At 35.5% G+C, this 12,425-nt stretch overlaps 1 protein-coding gene across 1 annotated transcript; it reads left to right on the top strand.

The window, feature by feature from the left end:
• Positions 1-886: 886 nt before the first annotated feature.
• On the top strand, positions 887-1,405 carry LOC122028911 (ethylene-responsive transcription factor 3-like). Its single transcript, XM_042587888.1, has one exon. It carries the CDS (start codon positions 887-889, stop codon positions 1,403-1,405), a length of 519 nt encoding a protein of 172 aa, XP_042443822.1.
• Positions 1,406-12,425: the final 11,020 nt, after the last annotated feature.

The following is a 12,425-nucleotide window of genomic DNA, read 5'->3' as shown; positions in this document are numbered from 1 at the left end:
TATCAGTGTATCAAGATGGTGATACGATGATACGATAATGATGACATTAGACAATGATTATTAATATGGATGAAGAATTTGAGAATGAATAAAAATAAATTTTGAAATATTAAGATTTAAAAATAAAAATAAGAAAAGACTCATGGATTCTAGTACGAATTTTTCTTTTTTTTTCTTTATAATTACATCTTCTATTGTTTTTTCCTAATGAATATATATTTATTAACTTTTGCTTAAAATATATATATATATATATATATATATATATATATAATTAAAAAAAAAAGTGTTGGCTGGACGTAATAATAAATTGAGCGATGGACACAGATAGTCCGAGTTTTTTCCTCGTCAGTAGGATATTAGGATATTGTTTATACCCATCGATGTACCAAGTTTGGAGCATAAGCCAATCAAATGGTGGCAGACTCTTCGCCCGGCACGTGCGAGTCGCCCACCATCCCGCGCCGCGTTTCGCGCACGTGCACCCCATCTGTGGGTTCCGGCGCTTGGGATCCTCGTCATCCGAACACGTTCGGAGCCCGACGTCGCCCTCCGTCCGATGGAGGCCGATCGACGTCGTGCCGTTGCCTTGAACTCCGTGATTCCAGCAGATGACACGAACCCCGGTGCCCCGCACTGGAATCACTGTTGTTCATTTAATGCGCCGAGCGCCCGACGCTAACGCCCACCGCACGTTTATTGATGGCGACAGTGATGGGATTTTTTTTACTGCGCCAAGTAGCGATTGCGTAAAAATAGACGAGCGTTTTCGCGAATATCTGTCGGGCGGAATTGAGACCAGCGCTTCCGTTTATAAATACATCCGCTTCGAGCTCTTTCGATTCGCATCAACGTCGTCAGCTTTGCTCGACCTTGACTCCTGACGATGGCGGCGGCGGGGGCCGGAGCAGCGAGGGAGAATCGTTTCCGCGGGGTGCGGAAGCGGCCGTGGGGGCGTTTCGCGGCCGAGATTCGGGACCCGTGGAAGAAGACCCGCAAGTGGCTGGGGACCTTCGACACGGCGGAGGAGGCGGCGCGGGCGTACGACGAGGCTGCCCTCAGCCTCCGCGGCCCCAAGGCGAAGACCAACTTCGGCTCCGCCGGGGAAATCGAGGCACCGGCGCAGATCGGATGGGGTCCGACTCCACGGTGGCGATCGGGCGCGGTGTCTACGGCGGACGGAAGAGATCTGGCGTTCGGGCCTCCGCATCAGGCTGCGGGCGGCGGATCAGGGCGATCCGGATGGCGGTCGGAGGCCGTCGATGCGGCGGCAACGTGGGCGGAGCTGGAGAAGAAGAGCGCGGCGGCGGCGAAGGGAAGGAAGGCGGAAGACGCAGCGGCGGAGGCGGCGAGACCGAAGCCTCCTTTTGCGTTCGATCTTAACCTGCCGGCTACTTTCTTCTGAAACAAATCCGACGGCCGGATGCCTTGGTCAGTTTTTAGTTTCTATTATTTGTTTTTTCTCCTTCTTCTTTCCCATCCCGGCTTGGTACGAAGTGCTCGATTAGAAGATCCGGTTCCAATTCGATTGGACTTAGACTCAATCGCATTGTTTGATGCATGCGGTGTTGCACGGCTAGTGGCTGACAGCAAGTTTCCAACGAATGAATTGATAATTAAATGCCGATTACGTGGCTTCACGTGTGGGGGCGGCTTGCATAATCGAGTTGGGATGGATTTGTAAAAATGAACCAGGATCAATTTTTGATATAGTCGACGAAAATACGGTGGCGTGGTTGCCCGTTCGATTCTCTAATTTAACTCTGTGAATGATCATGAAATCGACCGTATGAAAAGTTCAAGGTCAACATTGGAGAAAAAGAAACGTGTGGGGGCGGCTTGCCTGCTTGTGTTTCTCCGTCTCCGTTGCCATGTACTTAATTGAGTGGAATCCGCGGGCATCGCAGTCACATCGGAGCACGAGGGCGGCCGCCGCCGCCGCCGCCGAAAGTTGGAGTCGCTGCTCATCCAATTACTGCTCCCGTCGCTGTCGTACGGTGTCTTCATTAAGGAGATGCAGCACATGGCCATCAGCTTTAAGAATTGCACCTCGTTGGAAATTGCCAAATCTAACTGCTAAAAACTGAAAGGACTGAAGATGGTTAGCGAGTGAGGAACTTGGCGCAGTGTGGAATAAACAAATCGAGTCGTATGAAGGGGTGATTGGGGAGGAACAGATAAGTTGGCGCAGTGGGCTGCCATGCCATGCCCATGCCCATGCCCATGCCCTGCCACTGCCTTGAAGTTTAGAGGGCTGCGATCGCACTTTTTTTTTTGTCTTCATTAATTCAGTAGCTTAATGGACCTAGTTGAATCATCATAGGGACTATAAGCAAACATATAGGAGTTTGAACTCTAAATTATGTTTTCTTATAGTCACTATATTGATTCCAATAGTGACATTGAGTTATGGGATTGATGAAAGAAAATAAGAGAGAGCGGGAGAGAAATAAATAGGATATCATAAAAGAACTAAAAGTAGATAAACATTTTAACTCGTGGTATTTGTGATTTAGATTTATTTACCTGTGCTTATGTAAGAGTCGGCTTTCTTGGCGGCTCTTAAAATGTTTTAAATTTCATCGTTAACAACCATATGATTTTTCCCTGGTTTCTTCATTCCAGAACACACTTTTTTGTCTTTAAGAAATCAAACTAGCTAGAATCGCAAGAAAATGGCACGATGATGTTCAAAACATACTGAAGGAAGGGAACACCCTTTTTGTGGAATACGAGCTTCAGATTCTCTTCCTTTGTTCATTCTTCCGAATAATTATGGTGTGTTTTTTTTTCTTCTTTTAGCCTTGATGAATATAGTTTTATTATTTTTCAAATTTTTTCCCATAAAAATGATTACAATTTGAGTGATAGCAACAAGAATAATGAATGAAATTGCAGGGAAAAGTGTACTATTGCACACGCTGTTCATCACTTGCAGACATTGTCGGATCATGTGAACACACGGACAGATTCAAGATTTTAAGTTTAGGACGACTATATAATAAAAATGATCTATTCCTTTAAATTCAAAAATTACTCGAAGGTACTTATCAAGGACTTAAGTACAATTTTAAACAGTTGAATAATTAAAAAAGAAAAATAATGACTAAATTAGTATTTATAATCCGTAGTACATAAATCTAAAATTTCATGTAATTAGAATTACCAATTTGTTGCATCCCATTTTCACGTTTTTTTTAAAAATGAATAATACAACAACATCTACATATTTACAAACATGTAATTACCAACTTCAAATTTTTCTGCCATCTATCTTCCATTGCATATAATGGAAAGGAAAGAAAAATGAAAAATCAAGGATTTAAGAGGATATGAAAAAAAATTGTTAACAAAAAAAAAAAGTTAGTACCTTGTCCTTGATCAAACCATCAAATTAAAAAATTCCAGAATTCTTAAGAGCAGAAAGAACTCTTTAACGATTATAGATACACATGAATTAAACAGAAATTGTGAAATTGATTTCCAAGAAAAAATGCAGTGTCGCAAAATCCTACTGCAATTTTGTATAAAACAACAAATCAGTTTAGTTACATATTTAAATAAAAAAACAAGGCAGTAAGATATTATCAAATGTTTTTTGTCAAACTTCTAATAAAAACTTTTGAAGATGACATGCATCATATTGATTGGAATAATGACAGACAGAAAGTCAGAAATTTCCAAGTCAATTAAGTTTTAAGTATAAAATACAATTCTCTAACTAAAAGGAATTCGACGTTCTTTTAAATTTTCAAAGTCTTCAATGATAGCTTCTATGCTTATATTTCTAGCAATTTCTCTTTCAATATATACTATTAATATGTCTGAGAGAAAAGCATCCTCCATTTTACTTCGAAGTCTTGTTTTCACAATATTCATCACAGAAAATGATCATTCTATAGTAGCAGTGGAAACTAGAAGAGTTAGCACCAATACGATCACTCTAAAAATGAGATTGTATGTAACAGACTTGTTAGTCTTCACCAACCATTGACATAATTCTGAAATGGTTGACAAATTTTTGTAGTCGGGCCCTTTGACTACATTATACTTGTAATGCTTTAATTGCATCTCCAATTGTTCTTTTTCATCTTTTGTAAACTCTTGGGCATAAAATTTTTCAACTAATTTATATATATCCACAACACTTAAAATCTCCACTACATTTTAATGATTTAAGACATTACTAAAAATAAGCAATTCCATAGCATCATCACTAAAGAGCTCATTAATTTCTTGCAACTGTGAATCTATCGAAGCATAAAAGAGGTCTACCTGATAATGATGTTCAATGGTAAAATTGTCTTAACGAGCATGGGCTCAACCTCATCTGTTAATGTACAGAGCATTGAAATCATGAATATCAATATTTCAAAGTTCATAAAAAGATTTCACTTTTACAAGCAAATCATTCCACTTATTATCTCTCATCTGTTGAAATAAATTCTTGGTAGATAATACAAGCTCCATTGCATTTATAATATCCCGAGACTTACTTTGGAAAGCCTGACAAAGGATATATGTGATTCCCATAATCTATTTCATAAGATGCAAAATGAATACAAAATCAAAAGAAGTCATTTCATCATAAATAGATGTTGCATCTACTCTTTGAGAAGGAAGTCCATCATTCATATAACCTTGAGCAATACCATACGTGGTCCCCTCGGATGGGTCTAATGGCTAGCACATGAGGTGTTACCATAATGAGGTCTGGGGTTCGAATCTCGGTAAAGCCAAGGTAAATGTCTCCCTTATGTGCTAATCACTATTCCAAAGGCTAGTAGCCACCCGTGATTTATCTCCTCCGTGTTGACCCTGAGACGGGTTGGCGGGGGCGCTGGGGGCGAGCGTATTCATCTTTTACCACAATTGAGCAATACCATACGTGATGCACTAAACATCTTAATTAAGTCTTTCAATGATCTCAGATGAGAACTCCAGCGTGTATCAGCAGCTTATTGTAAAGTACCCATTTGATTAAGTCCACGCCCTGTCTCGAGTTCATTAATAACGATCAAATGTGCAATATCATCCGCATGAGCATTCTTCAATTCATCATTACGCTTACATGAAGAACCAATAATATTAACTATAAACGTTAATCTATCAAAACATTGATGAATATGTGTCATATTTTTTTGATGCTGCAACTAAAGTTAATTGTAATCGATGAGCAAAACAATGAACATAATAAGCACTTCTACAATCTTTTATAATCAAAGCTTGCAATCCATTAAACTCGCCCCTCATATTACTAGCACCATCATAATCTTGACCTCTAATATTTTGAACATCCAAATTGTAGTGAGCCAAAACAGAATATATAGCATCCTTTAAAGTCAAAGGCGAAGTATCAGATACATGAACAAGCCCAAAAAAACGTTCTTGAATGAATCCATTAGTATCCATGAACCTCAATAATATAGACATTTGCTCTCTTTTTGACTCATCTCGGGCTTCATCAACAATTATGCAATACTTGGCAACTCTGAATTACATTTTTCACTCTTACTGAAAGCACATGAAGTATTTGTTTTTTAATATCATGACTTGTATACTTGGCATTTTTTTTGAGCTTTCTCAATTGCCTTTGAAAGCTTGTCATTATACATAGTTAGCACATCCAAAAATTCAAGAAAATTGCCATAATTAGATGAACTAGATTTCTCATCATGACCTCTACACGGAATTCCTTGAAGTGCAAGAAACAACACCACATGTATATGAGCCTTTAATCGAAGATGATTAGTTGCAATTTGGTCATCATTAAAATTGCCGAATATCCTTGATATATGTTGTGGTTGATTCATCAAATTCTCACATGCCTTTTCAGCATTACTATGGGGTGAAAAGACATTATCTTTGCCTATATGGCCTAGGAAAGCACAAACTTTTCCATTTCAAACTTTCTTCCAATTATCAAATCCATCAACAGTAAATGCAGTTTGATTTAAGCATCCTGATAGCTTATTGAAGATAAAACATGAAAAGCAATATGCTTTATCTTTAGCTGGTGAATACTCCAACTAAGAAAATTAGCCATACCAAGCGGACTGAAATCTTTGAGGGTGCTTAATATTTTTATTTAATGGATATTCTCGAAGAATGGGTTGATATGCCTTCATACTCAAATAAGCCCGATGAAGCTCCTCTCGTTGGTTAGAATGATATTCCTAAATTTATCAAGCAATCCAAGATCACGCTATAAAGAATTGAGATCAACCACTTCAGTTTCTGTATTTTTTAATCTTTTAGTAGAAATTTCAGACGAGAGATCATTGTTATTTGATCTTGTCAATGGGGTTACAGGAGTAACTTGATCAAGTTCATTTGCTCTCTTCCTTTAAGAAAACCTATCAATTGTAATAGATTTTTTCATTTAAAGTATATGAAGCCTTTAGCAATGAAAAACTTGAATTAGTCTAAATAAGTGAATAATAATTAATAACAAAAATATTAAACAAACATTAAGTAAGTGAATAATAACAACATCATTAAAAAAAATATCAAGCTTTTTATCATTTCACCAAATATTAAATCAACAATTTCAACTTCAACTATTTAGCCATTTAGATACTTTAATTTCTAAAATCAGAAAATTTGATTAAAATACCTAAAATGAATCATTTTAGTAGGAGAAAAGCAAACAAAATCAAGGAGTCTAACAAAAAGGAGAAAAACAAATAAAATCAAAGAATCTAATAAAATTGTGAACTTTAAACTGTTCTTATGGAGAAAGAAGCTATAAATAATAACTGTGCATTTATTGGTTGTTTCAAAGCCACATGCCCACTATAACTAAATAGTTGAATCATTACCAATTGTAATATAATATGTTTGCATAATTGCATGTGTGTGCATATATCATCGGTGAAAAAAATTCTAAAGCAACCTTCAACTAGATCATGCCATGTAATATACTAATATCTAATATTATGATTTTTTTTCTCAGAAGTTTATGGAATCATGTCTATTTGGTTTTTGGGTATTATTTATCTTCTTTGTGTAATTGTGTTCTTTGCTTCTTCTCGCCTCATTCATAAATCATAAATTCACAATGAAGGTATAAAACTATGCTATGTGCCAACCTTCATAGACTCATAGTGTGCAAAAATGAATATGGTTTTCCTTATGAGTTTTTAGGGGTTCAAAACCCTAAGTACGTAAGGAGTAAGGAGTAACCAAAATTGCACCTTTCTCTCGATTTGGGCTCAAGAATGTTCTCGTCGCATCCAAGTGTACATCCACCCCTGTGTGAGCGTATACTTTGATTCAAACTCCTCGCATGCTATCCTTTTAAATCAATTGATTAGCTATGCTGACAGAGAGAGAAAAAAACTCCCATTTGATATATTAAACAGGGACAATAAATAATCTAAGGCATGATGAGGATTAGAAGAATTGATGTCTCTAATTATATTATATTTAGAATGAAAATATCTATTATATATAAAATTACAATAGAAGAGAGAATATAAAGTTAATAACAAATAGAAAACTAATTATTTTATACATAGGAAATTAATATCTTTCTAACTACATTCCTGTATTTCCTACTCTGTATTCACAACTATTCAAACTGTCACAGCTACTCGATACAGCTGTTTATTTTGTACAAGCTGTGAAAAATGTTCACACTTGTTCAATACTCCCCCTCAAGTTGAGGAATATATGTTTTTCATTTCCAGCTTGACTATAAAATTATGAAATCTAAAATTGTTTAGTCCCTTTGTTAATACATCAGTCAATTATAGTTCTAAAAGGACATATGACATACAAGCACTAATCCTTCTTCCATTTTTTCTTGATAAATATTTATTAATTTCAATATGCTTAGTCCAATTATGTTTGAATAGGATTATGAGCAATATTGATAGCTGACTTATTGTCACAATAGAGTTTCATGGGGCATTCTCATTTGATTTTTAAATCATCCAGAATAATCTTCAACCATAGTAGTTCACATAATCCTTCAGCAATGACCCTAAATTCTAATTTTGCAGATGATCTTGCCACCACATTTTGCTTTTTACTCCTCCATGTCACCAGATTACCACCAGGGAAAGTACAATATCATTTAGTTATTCTTCTATCCACTAGAGAACCTATGTAGTCTACATCTGTATGTAGCTTCGAAAGCTAGCGTCTCATTCTTCTTGAACAAAATTTCCTTTCCTAGAGTGCCTTTCAAGTAATGTACTACTCGGTAAGTAGCTTAAAGGTGAGATTCTCTTGGATCATGCATGAATTGGCTGATTACACTCACAACATATGCTTTGTCTAGACGAGTGTGAACAAGATATATGAGCCTACCAACCAACCTCTGATACATCATTTTATCCGCAGTTGGTTCTTCCTTAGCTCCTCCTATCGTATGACTTGGATCCATTGGACTAGAAATCAACTTACACACAATCTTTCTTGTTCCAGCTAACAGATTGGTCACATACTTCCACTGAGAAATAAAAATTCCTTTGGTAGAGTATGCTACCTCAATACCAAGGAAATCCTTCTATTTGTTAAGTTCCTTTATTTCAAACTCCTTGATCAATTTCTTCTTTAGATCATGTTTTTACTTTTCATCGTTTTCAATTACAATGATATCATCTACATAGACTAGAAGAGTCATCACCTTCCCTATAGTTGAGTACTTAACGAAGAGAGTATGGTCTCCTTGGCTTTGGTTATACCCAGACTTCTTCATGACTTTTATAAATCTTCCAAACCATACTCTAGGAGATTGTTTTAAATCATAAAGAGTCTTTCTCAATTTACATACTTTGTTACCAGTATCCCTTGCAAATCATAGTGGGAGGTTTATATAAATTTCTTCATATAAATCTCCATGGAGAAATGCATTTTTCACATCACACAATAATAAAACTCTAACAGTATTTATTTTTACAACTAGAGCAAAGGTCTCCTAAAAATCTAGTCAATAAATCTAAGTATAATCTTTTGCCACCAACCTAGCTTTATATCTCTCAAGAGATCCATCTGCTTTGTATTTTAGTGTAAAAATCCACTTACAATCAATAATGTCCTTCCCCTTTGGCTTCTCAACAACCTCCCATGTCTTATTCTTTTCTAATGAATCCATTTCCTCCCTCATGGCATTCTTTCATTCTCTTTTTGACAATGTCTTAGAAATAATATTGGGAATAGTCATGGTATTTAGACTCACAATGAATCTTTTGTGGCATGGTGATAGATGTTTAAGAGAAACATAGTGAAATAGAAGGTAGAGAGGGTGTTTGGTGCAATTCTAGTACCTTTTCTAACAATAATGGGAAGGTTAAGGCTATCTTTTAGGCTAGAGGATGATTTAGTAGGTTGTAAATGTGGGGTCAGATCTTACCATGATCCTAGTATTAGGGTCAGAGGTTTGTGGTTGAGGTTCTTAGACTTGTATTGCTTTAAGAGCGGCATTTCTCCTTGAATACACTTGAGGAATACTTGGAGTATCACAAGAACACTAGATGGAAAGGAAGATAGAGGTGACTCATTAGATGGAATAGGAATGGAAGATGATTTGATACAGACTTGAGTAGGAGGAAGATCAAGAGCATCAAATGACTCAGAAGTGCTATCTTCTATCACTTAAATCTCCCCTTAAGGATAGAACTTGAAGAAGAATAGGATATATTCAAAGAAGGTAACATCAGCTGAGATGTAAAACTTTTGAGTTGAAGGGTGGTAACACTTGTACTCTTTTTGAGTGGATGAGTATCCCAGGAAGACACATTTTATAGCATGAGGGTCTAATTTACCTCGTAGTGGACCATGGATATAGACAAAAGCAGTGCACCAAAATCCTAGGAGAAAGTCCATTTATGGTTAGGAAATAAGGATAAAAATTGTTGAGGAGTTGAATGAGATTCTTGAAGTCTATTTATCATGTATGTGGCATTAAGGATAACCTATATTAGTGTCATCCTTGAGAGACACTTATGAGTTGATTGACTTGGGACATATTGTATCATATTTATAATAGAAAATACTTTGTTTTCTATATTTACTTCATGTTTGTATTAGTTGAGTAAATATAATGCCCTAGAATAGTAGTTTCTACTCTACAACATATCAATTGGTTAAACTTATTATGGGAGACTATATATATATATATATATATATATATATAACACTAGTCTTAATTATTTCTAGTCAAGTATTAATATACAAGGACAATATTAATACATTGAGATTAACATGTAGGTCAACTGATGACTTATTCTCATAAGTCATGGATATAAGATATCAAGTTGATACATGAGTATATATTAGAGAATTTCTACTGAATTCACCTGTCATGAGAAGTTTTAGAGATCGTTATATAAGTGTCATAAACATTCTCATAGTGACTATTATTATAAATAGTCTTTAGATCTAAAGATACTATAGTTACCAACATAAGAAGTTGTATACTTTGGTATCAATAAACATCACCTATAACAAAGTGAACTATAAAGTCATTCACTGTATACAATGAGCTATACTAAGAGATACGAGTGATGTAGATGAATTTGTCCCTTCTATATAATGAAAGAGATATCTATGAGCTCCTTGATTAAGTAAGGCAAAACTATTAAAATGCATGGTTATGCTCAAATAAGTTAATATGAGATATTAAACTTATTTGGTTGAGTGTACTTAGAGATCAAGAAACACATAAATTGATGAGAGGATGACACAATCTATGTCTTATGAATCAATCTAAATATCAAGGATAAAAAGATTGAGCTATACAAAATAATAGTCACATACAGGTTAGCTCGGATCTTGACATTCTCGTTACTTAGGTATCAATGATGTAATGCTAGATAATACTCATTGCTTGTGTATCTAAAAATAGCTTTAGAAATACTGTCAATATTATGAGAACATATTAGATCACACGCAAATAACATGTTGATTTAGAGATTGATTTATTTTAGTTTGACTAAAATAGTGTGGGTCTGAGCCTTAAGTCTGAAATTAATTTCGAACCTTAAGCTTATTGATTTAATGAGTTAATTCAATATGCTTCCTTTTTCTTTTAAGGCCCAACCCAACTCTAGAGTCCGCTAAGAGAAACACTAATAGTCATCTCTTTAAAGAGGGTGGAGAAGGCAAAAAGTTAGTATTATTTTTGTTATCTTAAATAGTCATCTCTTTAAAGAAGGCAGAGAAGGTGAAGAGTTAGCTTGTTTTTTATTGTCACCTTAAATAGTCATTTCTCGCAAGAAGGTAATGGGGTGAGACTCTCCAATTCCTGAGTTCGTGAGATGAAGAAAGGGATGTGCTCGTGTAGATACCGTAGATGTGTGGACATTATGATCACACTCAAATTGGCCCGACTAGCAGACTTTCGAGGGTTGTTCACGCATTAAAGGTAACAATCTTATTCCATGGAGTAGTTGCACAAGTAGTTCTACATTCACATGGATCTCTGGATGAGATTGATTTCCGTTATATTTTTAATTTATTTTTCTCTATAGATCCCTACAGGCTCTCCCTAATATGATGAGGAACATTGTTGTGAAAAAGAATGACACAAGTAGTGTTGAATAAATGTCTATTTTTCCTTTCTGCTATTACATTCTGTTAGGGTGTATGAATACCAAACGATGAATAATCCCTTAAGATTGAAAGTAGGAGGATAAGGTTTGGTTGAAGTAATATCTAGCATTATCAGTCCTCAAGTTTTTGATTTTCACTCCAAATTGATTTTAAATCATTGAGTAAAAATTAGGAATAATAATGCTAACATCATATTTTTATTTAAGAAGAAACAACCATGTAACCCGAGTGCAATCATCAATTAAGGAGATAAACCATCGAGCCCCAGAAACATTGGGAATATTAGAAGGATCCCATATGCCAATATGAATTAAATGAAAGGAAGTAGAACTTCTTTTATTGCTAATAAGAAAGGTTCACAAGAATGTTTTCCAATTCACAAATATCACACAAATTCATAAACATCCAATCCTTGAAAGGGATGAGGCAACATAACCTTTAAAACTCTTAAGATGGATGACCAAAAAGTTTGTGATACAGCCAAATATTATCTTTATTGAAAGACCTGTGAAAGGACAAAGACAAATTATTTTTCTGAGTGAATTCAAGGTAATAAAGGTCACTATATTCCTTAGAAAGTTCAATCCTCCTCCTTGAGTCTTGATCTTGGAAAACACAATAAGAAGGGGAAAAAATGATATGATAGTGAAATTCAGTAATTAATTTTTGAATGAAAATAAGATTGACAGACAATTTTGATACATGGAGAACATTTTTAAGGATAAAGCAGGGGTAAGGTGAACATTTCTAAAATTAGCAACAGTAGCTAAAGATCTATTGACTATTATAATTTTTCTATTACTTAGGCTAAGGTTATAAGTGTGAAAATTTTAAGAATTGAGAGTTATGTAGTCTGTGATACC

Source organism: Zingiber officinale, chromosome 10B (genome assembly GCF_018446385.1).
Source record: "Zingiber officinale cultivar Zhangliang chromosome 10B, Zo_v1.1, whole genome shotgun sequence".
NCBI lineage: Eukaryota > Viridiplantae > Streptophyta > Magnoliopsida > Zingiberales > Zingiberaceae > Zingiber > Zingiber officinale.
The sequence above is the reverse complement of the archived record's forward strand: the minus strand, read 5'-3'. Positions and strand labels throughout refer to the sequence as shown.